We start from the raw sequence: 19,842 nt of genomic DNA, 5'->3' as shown, positions 1-19,842 counted from the left end.
CCATCCTGTGGCTGGTTCTTTCACTGTGGTTCTGTTTTCTCTCCCACGGGACCAGGGAGACTGAGTTGAGCAGGGAAACAGTTAGTGCTAAGTGCTTTGTTACCTGGTGACTTGCTCTCCTGGCCTAGCAAAATATATCGGTAAACTAGCACAAGCGTGAGACCCTCCAAGGTTATCAGACCTGTTACATTTCAGGCGGAGTTGCTCTCTGAGTCGCACATCTGCCTTATTTCCCTCCCTGCTCACCCTCTTCTCCAGTTTATATTTCTAGTCTGTTTATCGTCACTTTTCATGCTTTCCCTTTGCAGAGCTCTAAGAGAAGCAGAGCTGCGTGAATATTAGCTCTCCCTAAGACATACACACTCTGCCTGGTTGGCTATTAGACCGAAGCCTTTCAGAGTTACCAAAGCAAAGATCTTATTGCCTGTCTGTGCTGTGAAGATCTGTTCATTTTACTTGAAATTGTGTTAGCATTTATCTTTCCAGCTTACAAAAAGATGTAAATTGAAATTTGAACGTAAGGTATCCTGATCCCATAGTTGTGAATGACCTTTATAGTTGAAAATCGGCCATATGGCCACTCATAGATAAATGACCCCTTTAGTCTGTGCCCAAATGTATCATAATTTCTCTTATTTATAATATCATTATTCAGTTTTATTTTTCTGAAGAGCGAGAATGCAGAACTTCTTTGGGCCTTCAGGTTAACTTCCCCCGACAGGTTATGCATGCGCTCAGTCCTGCGATAGCACCTGAAGGGCCTCCTTTATGCTGATGTGGCCCGTCTGAGCCAGGACATAATGCACCTGGGCGTCTCTTAGTGCGATGCCGAGATGCCAGGGAAGGAGGGAGGGGCATTTGGGGGGATGAGCCCTGTTTTAGGAGTTTTCCTCCTTGGGAAAATGCAGTTTTGGATGGTGACACTTCTCTCAGGGACGATGAAGGGAAAGACAATTAAGCTGAATAGAAAAGCTGTGTATTCTGAAGGGACCTTCAATTGATAAGGACAGGGCTAGGTAATTAAGGGAAATGAAAGGGCTGGCTTCTAAGCTAAGGCTGGTGGTAGCTGCCTTTCTCCCACGGTGCTTGTGGGACGAATGTTCTTGTTTTGTACATCAGTTTCTTAACACTGTGTTTCTCCAACACACACATTCATGTCAAGTCAACATACAACAAACTCCCAGGAAACATCTGTCATCTTTTATGTAAATATCAGTCTTTTTGTGCATCCATCTATTTAGCCACAGATAGAAAATATTCTATTGCCTCGATGTTTGAAAAAACGTTCTTAGCAAAGGAGGTACTCTAAGCCAGTGGGTTCTGGAACAGAACAGTCAAACAAGATTCTAATCAGTCACCAGTTTTTCACAGCAAGTAACTAATAACGGCAATTCAAAGGACCTTTTTTTAAAAAAATATATCTTTATTGATTTTCAGAGAGAGGAAGGGAGGGGTAGAGAGAGTGATAGAAACATCAATGATGAGCGTCATCGATCGGCTGCCTCCTGCACACCCCCTGCTGGGTGCAGATCCCGCAACCCGGGCACGTGCCCTGACGGGGAATCGAACAGCGATCCCCTGGGTCCCAGGTCGATGCTCAACCGCTGAGCCACGCCCGGCCGGGCAGGGCCTGGTTTCTTGAGTAAGGGCTTAGAGGAATCTTTTTTTACTGTCAGTACTCTTCCATTGTGCTATGTTTCTGTATTTCCATGTTCTGGAAGGAACTTAGCAATGCCTTTGCTTGTTTCAGGCATTCTCAATTTAAAACTATTTTTGTCTTAATATGTTAACATTTTTTGGTCTATTTCACTTTTGGATGCTTTTATAGGGGAGGATCAGCTTATATAATTATGAAATTATGTATAAGCTAAGAATTGGTTTATTTTGGTATTTTAAAAGTGAACCATTAAATTCATTGTGCTTTGCCTGATTAGTGTTTAAAAATGTACTTTCAGTATTTCTTTTAGTTAGGTAATACATAAAACATATTCTGGTCAGAATCATATACTACGGAAGTATGCAAAGGGAAAACCTTCCCATATCCCCAACTTCTCTCCCTAGATTGGCCACTTTGAGCAGTATATTGTATCTCTTTCCTGATGCTTTCTTCGCATACTATTTGTGCATATATACAAATATATAATTTTAAAAGTACATTGAGTTAGGCCATACATGTTGTGTTGACTTTCTTTTTCCGCTTCACAGGATGGTAGGGGTTTTCCAGGTCATTACAAGGCCCACATCTGCCTTGTTATTAGCTCCATTACAACATGGTACCAGGGGAGACAGTGTCATACTTTATGTATCCATTTTCCTCTTGATGGGCTATTATATTGTATTAATGTTATTTTTCTTTTGGCCATTGCAAGGCTTGTTGAATTAACATTCTTCCCCATTTATTTGTGTCATGACGTGTGTTTTTGTAGGCTAGAAACTTAGAGTTAGACTTGTTGGGCAAAAGGGACAGTTATTTCCATTTTGAATAGTATCATGGAATTAGCTGCTTAAAATTGGCTGTATCAGTTTTCATGTTCAACTCAACAAAGGATAAGAATGTTTTCTCCTAAATTCTAGAAATCAGAGATATTTAAAATCTTTGTGCAGCTAGTGGTGAAATATATTTTCTTGTGTTGGAATATGCATTACCCAGAACTCCTTTGACTCTGAGAATTTTTTCCATATGTGTATTGGCCATTCGTATTTTCTGCGATTTCCTGTTTCCTTGTTTCGTTTATTATTCTGTTGGGCCATGATGAACATTTTCCAGTTCCTATGGCGTGATCTGGGCCCAGGTATTGTTCCAGTGTTAGAGTGTAGATGTTTCTCATGGTGCTAAAGGGGATTCATAAATGAGGCTGGGTAGAGCTCATCTTTTCCTTGTAAGTAGTCCTATTGCACTCATTTTAAAAAAATGAAATGTATTATACATTTTCTGTGAAAAATGCAGCAAGGCTGTGGCAGGTGGAGCACTGGGTAAAGATTCCTATTTTATTGACTGTTGGGAATGTGCAATACTTCTGTCACGGTGAAAAGTATAAGTGAATCTCTAAGTGCATAGCATTGTTATTGTTATTTTGTTGGGATTGGTAGACTTAGGCCACTACTAAATGCTCTGGTTTCTCAAAAATAATACACAATATGGGATATTTTTTTAAAATACAGAAAACTAGAAAGAGGTGGAAAATAAATTGCTTACATTATCACTGACCCAAAATAATAATTTCCGTTTAAATAGAAGGTTGTATAGTTAGGGGCATATGAAGAAGACATTTTATATCTTTTAAAAATTAGTGTTATAAAATATGTTCCTAGCAAAACCCTTGAGAAGGAACTATAGTAGCTGGAAGTCATAAGCTAAGTTTGAATTCCTTAAGGTTTGTCTAGTTCTATTTTTGTTTTGATGTTTAGTTGGAATTCATTGCCAACAAAATGGTAAATCAATAGAAGAGATGACATTGACAATTTTTACCTTACATGAAATTCTTTAAGGAATTAATATTTTCCCCTGTTTATGAATACCTGTCCAGCTCTAGCCAGATATTTTACTGATTATTATAAAAATCCTGGTTTAAAAATGTATCATCTTTATTTTTGTGTGTGAAATAAATGGACACTTTAAGAATTACACAGATAAAATTTTAATGGCTAAGTTGGTAAACAATAATAAAGATTGTCATGGTTGCTAAAAATTTCAAATGTACAATTGCAAAAGATGTATCTGTTCACATATTTAGAATATGTAATGTAGCTGCCTACAGCAGCCAAATGGATAATGGGACACCTCATTTCTTTTCTTTCCTTGCAAAGAATGCCTCCAGTAAAAAAAATATTGTGAAACCAGAGGTCTTCGGTTTTGATACCACAAATTTATGCTATTTCTGGGAATGTTTAGACTGACTGTAGAATTATGACTCAATTTTATTATAAAGTCTGGCCCAGAAACCTTCCTTTGGGGTCCAGGGGAAAGGTGAATAAGTGGATGACTATTCTCTATGGTCAAACATTTATTTTCTATTTAAATTTTTAGGTGGTTAAACAAGCTTGGATTATCTGTAATCCGTCAAGACTCCACTACAAAGGACGAAGGTATGTTCTCTGTTAAATTTCTGAAAATTTAGCAAGAAAATTAGAATAGAATGAAATAAGATAAAAACATGACATCAAGTTCTAGGCATAGTCCTGTCCTAATGAAACAGACTTTGGCATTTAAAATGATCTGAAAATATGTAGAAACATAATCACACAGATTCACCAGAGTAGAGTAGAGCTTCCTCTGGTGGCTGCGAATGATGTTCACACTTCACCCACTCGTTAGCAGCTGTAGGCTTCAGTGACATCTCCAGCAATTGCCAATGCAAATCTTTTATTGCCCCACTTACTGGATTCTTACTCATAGGCACCATCTCATCATGATCTAGACAGATAACTTTCATCCCACTATTTCCTTTCTGGTATTTTAATACTTCCACCACATGTGTGCTGAGAATAATAACCCAGAGTCTGTATTAGGAAGCTGAAGGTCAGATTGGGACACAGGCCGAGTCTCAGTCCTTTAGCTCGGTCAGTGGCTTTCAGGGTTCCCATGTACAGGTGTCTAATGCTTCTTAATGGTGCCAATGCTCCTTAATATGGAAATGAAGGAGGCGTGAGGTGCCAGGGTTGTGGAGCTGATACTATTCTGAAATGCTTAAACCCCGTAAAACTCCGGCATTGGAACTAGGGAGTTTTATCTTTGGATAAGAAAATCAAACGGTCTTAGTATAGAAATAGAAAAGTGGCAACTTGGTTTAAAACAATAAAAAGGTACATTGCAATACTGTGCAATCAATGTCCTAACTATCTCCCTGGTCCTATTTTCCCTAAAGTAGATCGTTCTAGTTTTAACGTACATTTATAGATTGCAAGGCAAAGGAATAACTACATAAAAGCCTCTCATCCCAGTGCATAAGGCCTTCCATGATACGGCCTCAAGGGATGGTTCAGTTTCTCTTCCCACCATCTCTTTTAGGGGCTCCATGTACCTGGCTCGGCCTGCACCATTGGCCGGGTACTAACATCACTCTTGGTAGCAGTGACAGTTTACTTTTTCCAACTTCAGCTCATTATGATTCCTGTGATCAGAATTAATCACTACTGACTTCATGCGCCCTTTGTAAATGATTCCCATCCCTTGAGGAATTATTTCATTTTGCCTGAGCTACAGTTAGTCCCCTTGCGTGTGCTGGGCGCTCCTTGGGGACAGAAACCCTGATGTGGCCCTTCCTTTCCCCTCTTCTGTAACCCGCTTGCACCCGGGAGCTCACTAGATAAGTACTTTCTGAGTGGGCCGGGAGCACAGTAGCCAGGTGGACAAACCTCTGCTCACGCATCTGGAGCAAGTGGGAGCGGCGCTGAAACAGAGGGCTTTTCGTTTTTGTTAGAGTGCTACAGTGAGAGTGAACCGGACGACCCTGAAGTGGCCATGGAGGCGGCAGCCCCTCCTTGCTCGGCGGAGACCGTGTCCCCTTTGGTATGTACCGACGTCAGTAGTCTGTTGTTCGTTGATCAAGTGCATGGCTGTCACTCCTTCCAACGGGATAGAAATTACCTTGACTGATAAATTTTTGGAACAGACTAAATTAAGATACTTGCCACAGAGCAAGTGCAATTCTCAGGGTGCTGATTCTGAGCCTTCTCCATGGCAACCCTGGAATGACAGACTGGGAGTACTTGTGCGTGACCCACGGATGTGCCATTCTCAGAGGATCCATGGTGATGTGAAGGGCTCCTGGTGATAGGCCAGGGCTCGAATAGGCTTGCTTTATAACGTTTATTTATACCCTACTTATTCTCAGAGAGAATTGGAGTGCTTGCTGGGTGCATGTGCTGCAATGGGAAATGAGTTAAAGGGGCCGAAGATAACAATAGGAGGAAACTAGAGTCAGAAAGGGAGCAGGGAGCCAGGAGTGGGACTAGTGCATTAAATCTGCATGTGAAATGAATCTGCATATGCACTGGAGAAAAGTCCAGGTTTGATTCTAAACTTTGAAAGCATCCAATGGATGTTAATTTTGTGTGTTGCCAGTTCCTGGATTTAAGGTGTTAAATATCATTTAAACAATGACCTCTACTGTTTTACCCTCTGTCAGTGCAGGATTATGGTCACGTTTCTAATTTATTTGGCTAGCAGGCAAGACCAGAAATAAATATGTTGAATGAATATGGTTTTCTAAAATCTCTATTAAATAGGATTAGCCAAAATTAAGCAAGATATAAATAAAATTAAATTTTGAATATGGTAAATTTTTGACCAGTTTTTGAACTAGTCTTGCAATCTATCCTTTCTTCATACGTTCATAGCTTTTTCTTAATGTAGTCTTCCTCTTTTAAAATCAGTTTCTGAATTTAGAAAAACCTTTTATTTTTTTCTATATCAAACATATGATATCTTTAGACCTTACAGTGTCTCTCAGCTTTTAATAGTGTTCTTACTGGGAGACCCTTTATTGCTTCTTGGGAAGTTGAGTAGGTCTTACCTAGATGTTCCTTGTAGATTTAATAAAGAAACAGATATTTCAGCTTACTTTCTCGCTCTGTTCCTCTCTCTCTTTTTCTCTCTTTCTGTTTCTCTCTCTTATTTTAACCTGTAATATACAAGGATTTGGTTGGTTCTCTCTCCATCTCTTCCTGAAATTCTCTCTTTCCCATAGTGCCTCATATATGATGCTTACATGATTTATTTTAGTTCTAAAATATTGTGATTTTCATTTTCTTGATGGAAAATTGGTATCACAGATTAATTTACTAAAAGCATTGTCAGGGACCTACGATTTTACTTGATGAAAGTAAATGCAACCAATTATCTTAGGTGAATGCTCACGGCTCAGTTGCGTTGTGCAATGACAGCCTTACTTGATGTTGCAGGGAATGCTGTTTTAAAACAAATAATTGAAGGGGTGCTTATGAGGCCAGTAAGTTACGTCATTGAAGTGGGAGGATTCTTTACAAGTTTGGAGTCATCAATCAAGTGTTATGTCTTTGAGTTCTATGTTGAGCATTTTTTGGAAGGCCACTGAGGCTAGCATTTTTTCCTGAAGAAATATGTTAGAGATAGATAAATATTGAAGAGCTAGATTTTATTTTTCTTAGAAATAGAATATTTTCCTCATTCTTGCATCTTTCCCAGGCAGATTTTGTTTTTATTTCTTCTTGTTTCTGAAAAGCAGACATGTAAGACACTTGCTTAAAATAACATTTAAGCTTTTTATTTAAACAGACAAAATTTAAAAAAATCATAGTAACTTTTATCCAGAGTGTGACTCGAGTTGTTGTTTTGGCTCAATCTAGCAGAGTCTAGCTTTGACTGAGCTGTTCAAGCCTAGGTGAAAAAAATACCCACCACCCCCAAGTTCTTGCTTTAAAAAAATTTGGGCAATAAATTTTCATTTTGGAATGATGCACTCAAAAGTATAAAATCATACTATTCTGGAGAATTTTCTCAAAAGTTTTAAAATCTTGACTTAAAATTTTAATTCAGTATCCAGAAAGATATATTTTAAAAAAATCCAATCATTCTAATGGCTATCAAGTAAAGATAAGCAGGAAGACTTCAGCACAAGACCCATTTGGACCTCTGCATCTAGTGGCTGAATCACACTCTGCACTTCAGGGTCTTCCATGAGTGAACAGGAGGTTTTCGTTTGTTTCTTTTTCTTGAGAAGGCTTCACAGGGTGGATAGCGGATAGGGCATCCATTTATTAACAGAGAAATTAGAAATGGGAGCTTTTTGACAGGCCTAGTAAAAATTTCAGGGCTGGTTTTCTTCATACAGCTGGCTCTCTTGTCTGCTCTTCGTTGGCATTAGTTTGTGACCAACTATGTGTCAGGCACAGATGCAACAAACGGAGATGCGAAAACAATGAAAAGCAGCCCGTTCTCAAGGAACACCAGCAAAGATGAACAAGTCAATCAGCAATTACAGTGTCAGTTGACAGATAAAATTATATGCCACCTGGTATGACAGAAGTGCTCCCGGGAGCATCAGGCAGAGGTACCTCCTTGCCTTGGGGTCCCCAGAGAAGGCTTCTGGGAGGAGCTTGCCCCTGAACTGATACTAGGAGGATGGGCTCCAGTTAGCCACACAGGGTGTGACTGCCCCTCCTTTCTACCTTCATTTCATTTGCAGTGGGGAAGGCACGGAGCTAGGAGTTTTGTGTTTGACATGTGGCTACAGCTCTTTGTCGCTGCAGGAGGGTGGAAATAGTGAGCGGTGACTGAGCACCACGCTGTCTGTAAAGCACGTTCCCGTGTGGGGTCCTCTGCGGGGCGCCCCGGGTTCGCTTTGACTTATGTTTTGTCAGTTTCTCTTCTCATGAAAACTCCCTCTGACCTGATACATGTAATCTTGTCTCATTTTCTCCAGTTTTTCTTCTCGCTCCTTCCCCCTCCCCCTCTTCTTTGGTTTATTCTTCTCCACATTTAAAATCACATTTATAACTGTTGCACAGTGCTGGAGAGAACGGATTGAAAGCCTTTGCGCTGTGTTCGAGTGGTGCCCTAATCGGGAATACCGCCCACAGACATTCCTGATGCCTGCAGAGTGTTGAGGTTCGGAGAAGCTTGTGGAATGTGCCGCAGCAATCGTGTGCAGTTTGGGCTCAGACATTCATTTTGCTGTGATCTAATTAGAGTAGCATCAGCAGGAGCAACAGAAAATGCCTGAGCTTAGTCTCTGCAGAAAAGGAAGCTGAACACTTGGAAGCCAGGTTTTACCAAAATAGCTCACAATAGGGGAACGTGTCAGGACTGGGCCCGAGTAGGTATTTTTGTAATATTTCGCTTATAGATCCTGCTAATGAGTAAGTTATTCCTGGCATTTATTTGGATAGTTTGGCAGGTGGGCATTACTTTCTCCAGATACCTGGGGTTTTATTCAGTGAATTACGGGTCTTTGATCTCTTAGTTGTGAAATGGTTGGAGTGATTTAGGGTAATGGGTTCCCAAGCTCGCTGACACATTCCTGAATGGAAAGTTTTCATATCTTCACAAATATATCATTACTAAGAAGATGTGTATGATAAGTTAGTATCTTAGCTAGATATTTTAATGTCATGCTACTAAAAAAGGTAGACTTATTGAGTATTTGATAATCCATGTCTAGTATGTAGAAAACTGGGCACATATTGAGTAAATAAAGAACTTGCAAAATTCTTGGGACAGAATTCTTGGAACAGTCAACCATTCTGTTTTATTATTGGCCACTTTTTGAAACAGTGGGGCACCTTCATTGAATATGAGAAGTAGAGAATGCTGGTTTATCATGATTTATTTTATTCTTTTTGATTTTATGTGTGCAAAATAGGCGGCAGAGCAGGCATCTTCATCTCCACCCAAGCCTAGTGAAACATCGTGTTCCTGCTCTTCCCTGGAAAATACCATAAAGAGACACAGCACATTGTCCTCTTTATCTAAAGAAAGACAGTCCTGGAGCGACATTAACAGTTCGTCTGCCACTGAAGATGTGGGACAATGTATAGCAGTTGCTGTGCAGCTTCACCCACCTGCACCCTCAGAGGCAGACAATCTGAGGGCCCCGGAGAACAGCCTCGCCGTGTCAGAAAGTGGACTTCTGAACCCTCCTCTGTCTGGCGGTGACACATCTTCATTGAGTAGCAACCTAGACCATCTTACTGTCCCAGACAAGCCCCCTGGAGCAAGGACGATGGGCAGAGGTAAGCCAAGAAATTGTTTACTCTTCTTTAGAGAATGAATTTGGTGTGGACACAGAGCTCTAACGTTAATTTGCAGAAAGAATGTTTAAAGTCGTGAACGGTGATTTCGGTAATTAGTCTTGTGGGGCTAAGCCAAGGAGCTGTTTCTGCAGAGGAGTTTGCATGAGGGAAACTCCAGCTTTGAGGCCATGCTCTATCCACTGACCAAATGCTTACGTTGACTTGGAGACATGTGATCATAAAATAGTGATTTATTTTTTACCAATCTGAGGAAAGGCTTGACTCTTTTTTTGGTCCCTAGTCGGTCCCTGAAGGTGTCCATGTGGTTAACAGGAAGACAGACAATTTGCAAACATTTTGGAGGGCAGCACTAGGACTTTCAAACATGAAGGAGAGCACAGTTTATACTTTTGAAAAAAATCAAGTCTTAGCAAAGGAAAGAGCTAATGGAACGTAGAAATTAATAATATGAGTCTTCTTAATGCTCTGTGATGGTGGGTCCTCACCTTTTACTCAGTCTAACTTCTTTTACTATTAGGTTTAATCATGATGGGTCTTTTCTGATGATCTGTGCCTCATTCATTCTGTCGTAGAACAAGCTTACCTGATATAAGATATTGAGCAATGACACAGTGATGAGTTTGGTTTGTATTTTTTCAATGTGCTGTCCAGAGAATGTTGACTGGCTACATTCCCATGATATTTAGCGAGAGTGGCATGATGACATAGGTGACCCTCTCGCCTCTCTTAGCCTAATTAGGGAAAGTGTTTGTTTGTTTTTATTTCTCAAATTTTTAGATGAATTCCATTAATTTAGTGTTTGTTACCAGAGTAATTTAGGCCAAGGATTACAACTGCAGACCCAGTGTGTGTGTGTATGTGTGTGTGTTGTGTGTTGTGTGTATGTGTACAGTATTTTAAAGAAAATGAATTGGAATACTCAAGCTGGGAACTCATTGTTCAATCACCACAAAATCAGCACTTCCTGTGATGTTTCACACAGTTGACTTACCTGCCTGGCCTCTGATGGCATTTTCAATTGATACCTCTAATTTAGGCCAACGTTCTACTTTACACTAAAACAGTAGAGTGAATGAAGTGATTGGCAAAATAAGCTACTTCTAGAGGTGAATGAGGTAGAGTAGGGAGGAGAATGACAGTGAGGTCACTGAGGGGCAGGGAAGAGTCAAGTTTGGACTGCAAGGAATGGGAGACACAGATTCACGCTGGCCTCGGGCTTGCAAAGTGCTGTCATGTAGACTTATGGGCTTAACTTGTATCTCCTTGGAAGTACACAGCTGAGGTCAGCAGTGAGAGTAAAGGGGAAGTAGCTTTAGGTTCAGCCTAAGAAACTTCCTTTTAACATTGAGAAAGTTCAAAATAGAATGTGCTCCTGGGAAAGGAATGCATTCCTTGGCACTGGACGTGTTTTCTTATTCTGAGACGACCATTTTCCTTGGATAGTAATTGCATATTGTTCATTGTATTTGCTTTTACAAAGCCATATTGAAGAGAGAATTTAAGTATCTCCAACTCCATGGCCTCTCACTGGATTCTTAGAAGATCCTTCCAGATACAGGTGTGGTGAAACTAAAGAACATAATGAAAAGCGCCACATCTATTCTGTTCCTGCTAAAAACTCTTACATTAATCACTGGGCCATAAGGTAGAATTATAAACTTGCATGCACACACACACACAACCCTAGAGTGAGGATGGTTTCAAAAACAAAATAGATAATCAAATTTTGTTTGCATTCTTTCCCGGAAGATAACCTGCAGATTGAGTTGTCCGTAGGGTAAATAACCTGAGAGTCATGGGAAGATGCGTGAAGTTCTTACCCATGTCCAAATGTCACTCTTGGAATGCATGCATTACAGAGCCTGGCTGGGTACCAACAGCTCTTTTATTCTAAGAAGGAAGAAGCCTTGTATTTTTAAATTTTGATTTAAGTGCTGAGTGACCAATAAAATCTGTATGCTTCGTCAAACAGCTTGACATGAAAGTCTTCCTATCAGTACAAAGGGAGAGACTATAAAAGTATTCCCTGATTTGTTGGCGGTTGCCATATGTTACAAAATTTTAGCTAATGGTTTTTTCCTGCTACTGGGGATTTGGTTAAATTCCCAGAAGAGTTGAACTACATAAAGACATTGCTATGGAAACGGCAACCCAGTCTTTGCTTGTGTTTCTGATGACCTACTATTGAGTAACCAGACTGTGTATTTTGCATGTTTTTAAACATATATGTGTTTGTGTGTTGCTGGAAAAAAAGTCATTTTTGTGACTTTTATTAATTAATTTTGTCTGTCAGTTAAAAAAATAAAATAAAAGCCCTGAAATCCTGTGCCTGAAATACTGTTCAGAGTATTTTCATGGCAGGTATTGAAGTTTCGACATTGTCCAAAACAGGAGTTAGGATTTTAAATTAAGTCTCAGTCTCAAGATGCATTTGTTGGAGGAAGAGGCTTTTATCCTAGAAAAAAAAAAAGATTCTTCATGGTTAATAACTGAATCCTAAAATAAGCAGACATGTATTATTGCCTTCTTTCTATTTCGACAATGAGAGAAATATTGTGCAATTGGTATGCAATTAAAATTGTGGTTGCTAGAGTTCTATATTGAATTTAAATATCCTTTTAGACATTTCTCTCCTGCTGTGTAAGCTACTAAAAAATGCAGGATGTTAATTGCATCCTATTGCCTTTGCACATGGGGAGTTTCAGAGTTCCAGAGCTGTCCAGGTTCTTCCCTGAGTCTTTCTACAAAGCCTAGGGGAAAAGAGGCGATGGGGTTAATGGAATGTCCACCTCAGCTCAGTTTCACTCTATGCTGTATTTTCCTTTTGGGAGAGGTTATTTGGCCCATGACTTATGCCTGTGTGATGATGATTCACATTGTTGTCTCTATTTACATTATGTTAACAACATGGAGACAATTTCATTATATCTACTCCATGAATAGAGTGCCCATACCCTGGATGCTGGAAAGTTAATAATCACTAATAGGACTAACACCCAATGTATGCAAATATATTTTTCAAGTACAAGTACAAGCAGAATTCATCTGAGACTCGAGTTAAATACAAAGCATTTTTAATGAAAAGACAAGCACGCTAGAGCATGGGTGACATCTCAGGAAAGCAGTATAAAATAAGCCAGACTTTAGAATTTAGCAGATCTTACAAAACATTTTGTATAACAACCGGAGCGAGGACAATACCGCCAGCTACTTCCGATGGTGCTGTGGGGACTGCGTGGCCCGTTTCTTTAGGAAGCACGAAGATGATGAGAAGAAGACGTTGAAGACTGAGCCCCATGCCGTTTAGCATTATTTTCAGGATTAGTTTTGAGTCCCCAGCATCTACCCAAGCGCTTCGTGCCAGTGGAAACACAGAGATGAGCCAGAAACAATTTCTGGTCTAAAGCATTTTCATGTCTAATGGGGGGAATGGGAGGAGGAAGAAGCTTAACCAAAGAGAGCAGGAGAGAATGGGTGTCGCAGAAGGAGACAGGGTACCTGCCGGTTATAGAAGGGCCGGGACTCAAAATGCGGCCGGTCACATCTACGTGGGAGGTTCTGGCGGAGAGGGAAGGCCCGGGAAAGGGATGGGGAAGAAGCTCAGATGCTGTCGGATACTGGGCCAGTCCTTAGTCTAGTTCAGTCGGCAACGGATGGCGACTTCTCACCTGGTTAATCAGGTGATTGAACTGTACTTCATAAAAATTATGTCAGCCTTAGAAGACGGAGCAGGAGAGTAAGAGGAGACTTGTTCTTCCAGGAATAAGGCAATGAGAAGCGTTCGGGAGCTTCGGTAACAGCTGGGCTGGCTGTGCAAGGAGAGAAAGCCGAGGTGAGGCGTGAGGGGTTCTCCAGCAGACCTACCAAGGTGAAGACTGATCTCGGGCTTGCACCTCTCAATTAAGTCCCTAGAAAATTTCCTAGTGATACTATTTTTTGAACTGTGCTCTGAAAATGGGCATAAATATTTACTACCAGGAAAATCTTGAATCTATAATTGTTGACCTCAGTGGCATTGGTCTCAGGCATGGATGGCCCACCGCCTGTTTTCTCTGCTCCATGATAAGTCTTTGTGAGACCATCCCTGTGTAAGTGGAATTAGTTTATTTTCATTGCTTTATACTACTCAATTGTTTTACTATACCGCAAGAAATATATTTTCTATTGATGAACATTCTATTTTCCCATCTTTGGGCTCTTATATAGAAGTTTTAGATTTACAGAAAAATTGAGCAGAAGGTACAGAGAATTTCTATATAATCCCTCTTGTATACACAATTGCCTCTTTTACTAATATCTTGCATTAGTGTGGTTTACCTGATACAATGAACAAGTAATATTGACAAACTTTTATTAACTGAAGTCCATGTTTCCATTAGGGCTCACTCTTTGTCTTCTACAGTTCTATGGGTTTTGACAAGTATATAATGTCATATATCCACCATTACAACATTATACAGAATAGTTTGAATGCCCTAAAAATCTCCTGTGCTCCACCTTGTCATCTCTTTCACCCTTTGCCCAAGCCTCTGACAACCACTGATCTTTTTACTCTTTAGTTTTACCTTTTCCAGAACATAATATAGTTGGAAACATACAGTAGGTATGATTTTCAGATTGCCTTTTTTCCCTTAGTAATAGGCATTTTAGTTTCTTTCCCCCATGCATTTTTGTGGGCTAATAGCTTATTGCTTTCTATGGCTGAATGATATTCCATTGCATGGATCCAGTTTGTTATCCATTCATTTATTGAAGGACATCTTAGTTGCTTCTAAGTTTTTGGAATTATGAATAAGGCTGCTATACACATGTGTGTACAGATTTGAGTGCATATATAAAAATTTCATCTCATTTGGTTAACTACCTAGGAGTGCAATTGCTGGATTGTATGGTAAGCTTTGTAAGAAATGCCAAATTGTCTATACCGTTTTGCATTCCCATCAACAATGAATGGGAGTTTCTGTTGCTCACCAGTACTGGTGTTGTCAGTGTTTTGGCTTTTTGCCATGCTAGTAGGTGGGCCGTGGTACCTCCTTGTTTTAATTTGTAATTACCTAATGATATAAAATGTTGAGCATCTTTTCGTATGCTTATTTGCTCTCTGTATATGTTATTTGGTGAGGTGCCTGTTGAAATATTTTACCCACTTTTTATTTGTTTATTTTGTTTTCTCTTTGTTGAGTTCTTTGTATATTTTAAATACAAGACATTTTATCAGGCATGTGATTGCAAATATTTTCTCCCAGTCTGTGGCCTGTCTTTTCATTCTCTGAATGAGAATTCTTATGCATGTATCTTGGTCTACATATGTCTGCATTTCTCTAGGAATGAACTTACTGGCCATGATTTATGCCTATCTTCAACTTTACTAAATAATAATTGTTTTCTAAATTGGTGGCACTAATTCTCTCTCTCCAGGATAGGTGATAGCTCTCAAAGCTCCACATCCTCACTAGTAATAGACTTGTAGACTTTTGCAAAATTGGCCATCTTGATTGGTAATCTTGATTATGAATTAGCATATTTTTATGTTTATTTTCACTCTTTTGCTCATACTTCTTTGAATTTTTTTCCCAATGGATTTGATATATTTTGGAAATTATATTGGATACTCCTTCATTGGCATTTGCATGTATTGCCAGTATCTTCTCTACTTTTTATTTCTCTTTTCATTTGTGATGGTGATGAAGAACAGTCAGTCTTAATGTGATTAAGTTTGTCAGTCTTTTTCTTTATGGTCAATACTTTTTTGTCTTCATTAAGTAATTTTTTCCTACACTGATATCATGAAAATAATCTGCCATAATTTTCTAAACTGTAATCCACTTGGAATGATTATTACATGTGCCATAATGGGATACAATATCTTATTCTGTATGCATGTGTAATTTTTCTACTCTCATTTATGTAAAATCCTCTTTCTCCCAGATGTCCACGTGAGTCCCCAGAGCCATCTTTGTTGTAAAGCCAGTGCTGTTGCTTCTTAGACTTCTGTTCTTCATCAGTCTGTTTTTTTCTACCCTGATTCATACGCTTTTAGAAAAGGAGTCTTAGTGTCTGATAGGACAAGTCTTTCCATTTTGGTCTTTTTAAAGAGCGTTTGGGATGTTCTTGGCCATTTTAACTTCCATACACATTTCTTGCCTTGGGTTGGCCCTGCAGTACCATGCTGATAGAAGTGGTGATTACAGGCATTTTTGCGGTGTGCCTGATCTCCAAGGGAAAACCTTTACTCTTTCTCAGCTACACCAAACTTAAAAGTAGGTGCTTTATTGCCGCTTCTATTTTATGGATGAAGAAACTGGGGCTTAAAGTGGTTAAGTAAACTGCTGAAAGTGGCCGTGCACCTAATTTCATGTGATAGTTGTGTTTGGAATGCAGTTCTATTTGACTGCAGAGCTTGAGATTTTAAGCACTTGATTAAGAATAGTTCTGCGTGAATAATCAGCAGGGTTGGGTGAGATATGATGTGAACCAAGCCACATAGTATAACCAGAACAACTTCCTTCCTGTTTTATAACTACCAGTGAAGCAGTACAGGTCACTTAGTGACAGAAACAGAAGCATCTAAACCCAGACATGCATCGCTTATCGATGGGGATGTATTCTGAGAAATGCATCATCAGGCGATCTTACCGTTGCGTGAACACCATAGAGTACGTTCACCAAACCTAGATGGTGTAGCCCACTGCTGAAATTGTATGTGCTCTACTTTTATGCAGCTGGCATCCCTGTAGGTTCCTTTTCAGCTGCATCACTGAAAACACATTAGTAATTGTAGTGGCTGAAGCAGAGTGGGCTGGGGAGGCATAGAAAGGAATTAGAGAACTCAATAGCACCCGGCTTATGTGGCACTAGTTGGCTCCTGTAGGGTGTTTGGCTTTTGTTCCAAGTGCAATGAGATGTTTTTGGAGAAAATGAAGCTGAGGAGTGTTATGGTGGTTTATATATTTTTAAAAGATCACTTCACTGTATGGAAAATGGATATTAGGAAGCTAAGATATACCAGTTACGTAGCTGTTGAAATAGGCCAACAGTGAAATAATGGCGGTTGGTTTAAGATGGTAGCAATGGGAGTGAGGGGAGGAAAAATACACATATTTGGGACATACTTAAAGAGAAAATGTAAGAATGTAAGATTCATAAAGGATTCGTGTCCGTTCTAGTCCATCCGTTTGCTCTCAAATACACCGTGCCAACACACAGTGGGCACTGGCAGAATATCTGATGGATGAATTGAATAAAAGAGTGAACCGAATGTGTGAAGGAAAGAGAGGATCCAGGACAAGTCATGTTTTCCAGCACATTTAGTCTCCTGCAGCATTAAATCACTGCAACTCCAGAGGATTATCATTTCCTGGGGAAAAGTTTGCCTAGTAGGGATTTAATGGCCATATTTAAATACTAACTCTAAATGTGTACAGTAGATGCTTGAATAATGTTAGTTCGCTCAGCGTTATTTCACTGTAATGTCGATGAGATGCTGTGGGAAACTGACTCGTGCTTGTATAATTAGCCTGTGGTAAAACAGGTTTCAGTAGATGTTGTCTCACCACAGTTCCCTGAACCTATTGCAGAGGTTAAGTGAGGACCTGCTGTTATTAAGGATTTTCTCTAAGGCAAAAAATAAGGATGTTAGGTAAGTAATTATAGATCCCATCAGACGATCATAATAGAAAGAAGGAAGAGAGCTTCATCTGAAAAAGGCAAGGGCATTTATATGCTCCAAACCTTCATTTTCTGCGTACTGAAGTGGAGATAAGGTAACTTATTCCTTCCTCTTGCCTCACTGCTCTTGTCTCTCCTCCTGAATCTTCCATTTCTATCTGTTGATTTCACTTGTCTCTGTCATGGAGTCACATGGTTGATGCATCCAGCATGTTATGGGGCCAACATTGACATATTTCTCTATAGTGCATTGAATTTTGTATCCTTGATTTTAGGCAGTTTTCCGGCTTCCCTTTCCCCCCATTTATTTCCCATTCAATCTCTACCTCATAAACATATTTTATTTTATTTATTTTAATATATCTTTATTGATTTCAGAGAGAGGAAGAGAGAGGTAGAAACATCAGTGATGAGAGAGAGAGTCATTGATCGGCTGCCTCCTGCACGCCCCCGACTGGGGATCGAGCCCACAACCCGGGCATGTGCCCTGACCGGGAATCGAACCGCCATCTCTTGGATCCTAGGTTGATGCTCAACCACTGAGCCACGCCCGGCCAGGCTTTTTTTTTTCCCAATCTATCTTTATTGATTTCAGAGAAAGGAAGGGAGAGGGAGTCATAAATATATTTTAAACAGAAAAAGAAAACCTGACCATATGCTTTTTCAGTATATATACCAGTGTTTTTTGTTTTCTTAGGATGTGAGCAAATATAGAAATTTTTATGTCTCCATTACATACTTCACCAAATCCTAGGTGCTCATAGGATTGAAAGAATACATTTTAAAAACAAATGGAATATTTGTTTTGAGAATGTAAGGCTATATTTCAGATGCTTCGGCAATGGGCTCAACCTTAGATTATTTCCAGAAATTACTGCCACAAGAGGCAACAATAATGAAACAGAAAACAACATTAAAGATCGCCTACTAGAAGAGGCTTGTTCTTATCAATAAGCAATAACACGTAGTAGAGCATTGAGTTGCTTTACCTAATAGAAACACCAAACACCCAAGAGAAAACAGGCACATGACGCAGCAGAGATGGTAAAACAAATATAGAAAAATGGGGAACAATAAAGCGAAACAACTCTTCTCTCAGGCTTCCAAGTGCTCAAGTAAAAACACTAGCTTTCACCCTTGAGTGCTCTCTCAATCTGTTTTCTCCCTTATAGAATTTCTTTCACCTGCCATGTAAAAAAATTACCTCATTCCCAGCTACCATTCTTCCAACTTTGCCCTCTCGGTTTCTTTTTTCTCTCTTTTTCTTGTTGTTAATCCTTACCTGAGGATATTTTTCCCATTACTTTTCAGAGAGAGTAGAAGGGAGGGAGAGAGGGAGGGGGAGAGGGAGAGATGTGATAGAGACACATTGACTGTCTCCGCATGTCCCCTGACTGAGCAGGGAGTGAGCCCACCAGCAAGTACACGGCCTTTGACTGGGAATAGAACCTGTGACCCTTTGGTGCGCAGGCCGATGCCCTAATCACTGAGCCACACCCACCAGGGCTGCCCTCTGTGTTTCTAAGCACTTATACCTTTATTGCATCTGGGGCCAGAGTCTACCGTGACCTCGACTCTCACCTTCTCCCAACTTAAACTGGTTCATTATCTCCAGGTGTCTGGTTCAAACGCCGAAGCAGAGAACCTGATCATCTGGCCTGTGTTCTAGGTTGCTGGCTGGCTTATGAATTTCCTGTCCTAAGGTCTGGTGCCCTGTGGCCCTGTGAATACAGAGTTTGAGGAATAAAACCTGGGCACCTCAGAACCACAGGCTGTGGCTGGGCATTTTTCCCTTGGAGGACAGGATAGTGGGAGCAGGGGTCTGAACTTGGCCTGTCTAGTCCAGCCAGCAGCCACCTCAATGGCTATATATTACCTGATTTGAAACAATCACCATCGAACTTTATTCAAAAGAAAGTATATCAAATATATTCATAGTGTAGTGTAGTATTTAAGATGATGAGCTTTGGGTCAGAACCTAGGTTTGTCTCTTTGTGACCTTGGTCAAGGTTTTTGATCTTTCTATGTATGGACATTCTCTCCTTTATATCAGGATTAATAATACTTTCCTTGTAGGGCTACAAAGATAAAGAGGTAATGTTGGTAGAGCAGTTAACACAGTGCCTGACATGTTGTCAAAACTTTGTACCTGGCAACTATCTCCATCAGCATTAACAGCAGCAGGAATAGTCAGTCTCCCTCAAAATTATGCTGTTTAATGTTCTTGGTCAGTAGCATCCTTATGTTGAAATGAGTTACCCAGACTTATCTTAATTCTATACTTTAAATTTGTTTATCATTGTGATGTAAGTCTTTTGCTACATTCAAGACTTGCCAGAATCACTAGAGAAAGCCTATAAAATGCTTCTAATCTATTGGCATTAGGTGTTGTGTTAAATAACATTTGTAAAATCTTAAAAGCTACACAGAATGTCCCAATGT

At 39.9% G+C, this 19,842-nt stretch overlaps 1 protein-coding gene across 1 annotated transcript in view; it reads left to right on the top strand.

The window, feature by feature from the left end:
- IPCEF1 (interaction protein for cytohesin exchange factors 1) overlaps positions 1 to 19,842 on the top strand; it is a 55,303-nt gene that overhangs the window by 21,969 nt on the left and 13,492 nt on the right. The window contains exons 6-8 of the mRNA XM_087817784.1: positions 4,028 to 4,086; positions 5,421 to 5,509; positions 9,342 to 9,711. Of these exons, the coding sequence (XP_087673910.1) occupies positions 4,028 to 4,086; positions 5,421 to 5,509; positions 9,342 to 9,711 (518 nt within the window). The remainder of the gene's footprint in view (positions 1 to 4,027; positions 4,087 to 5,420; positions 5,510 to 9,341; positions 9,712 to 19,842) is intronic.

The sequence above is a fragment of the Miniopterus natalensis genome, chromosome 5 (assembly GCF_054644295.1).
Source record: "Miniopterus natalensis isolate mMinNat1 chromosome 5, mMinNat1.hap1, whole genome shotgun sequence".
Lineage (NCBI taxonomy): Eukaryota > Metazoa > Chordata > Mammalia > Chiroptera > Miniopteridae > Miniopterus > Miniopterus natalensis.
Note: the sequence above shows the minus strand (reverse complement) of the source record. Positions and strands in the feature narration are given on the sequence as shown.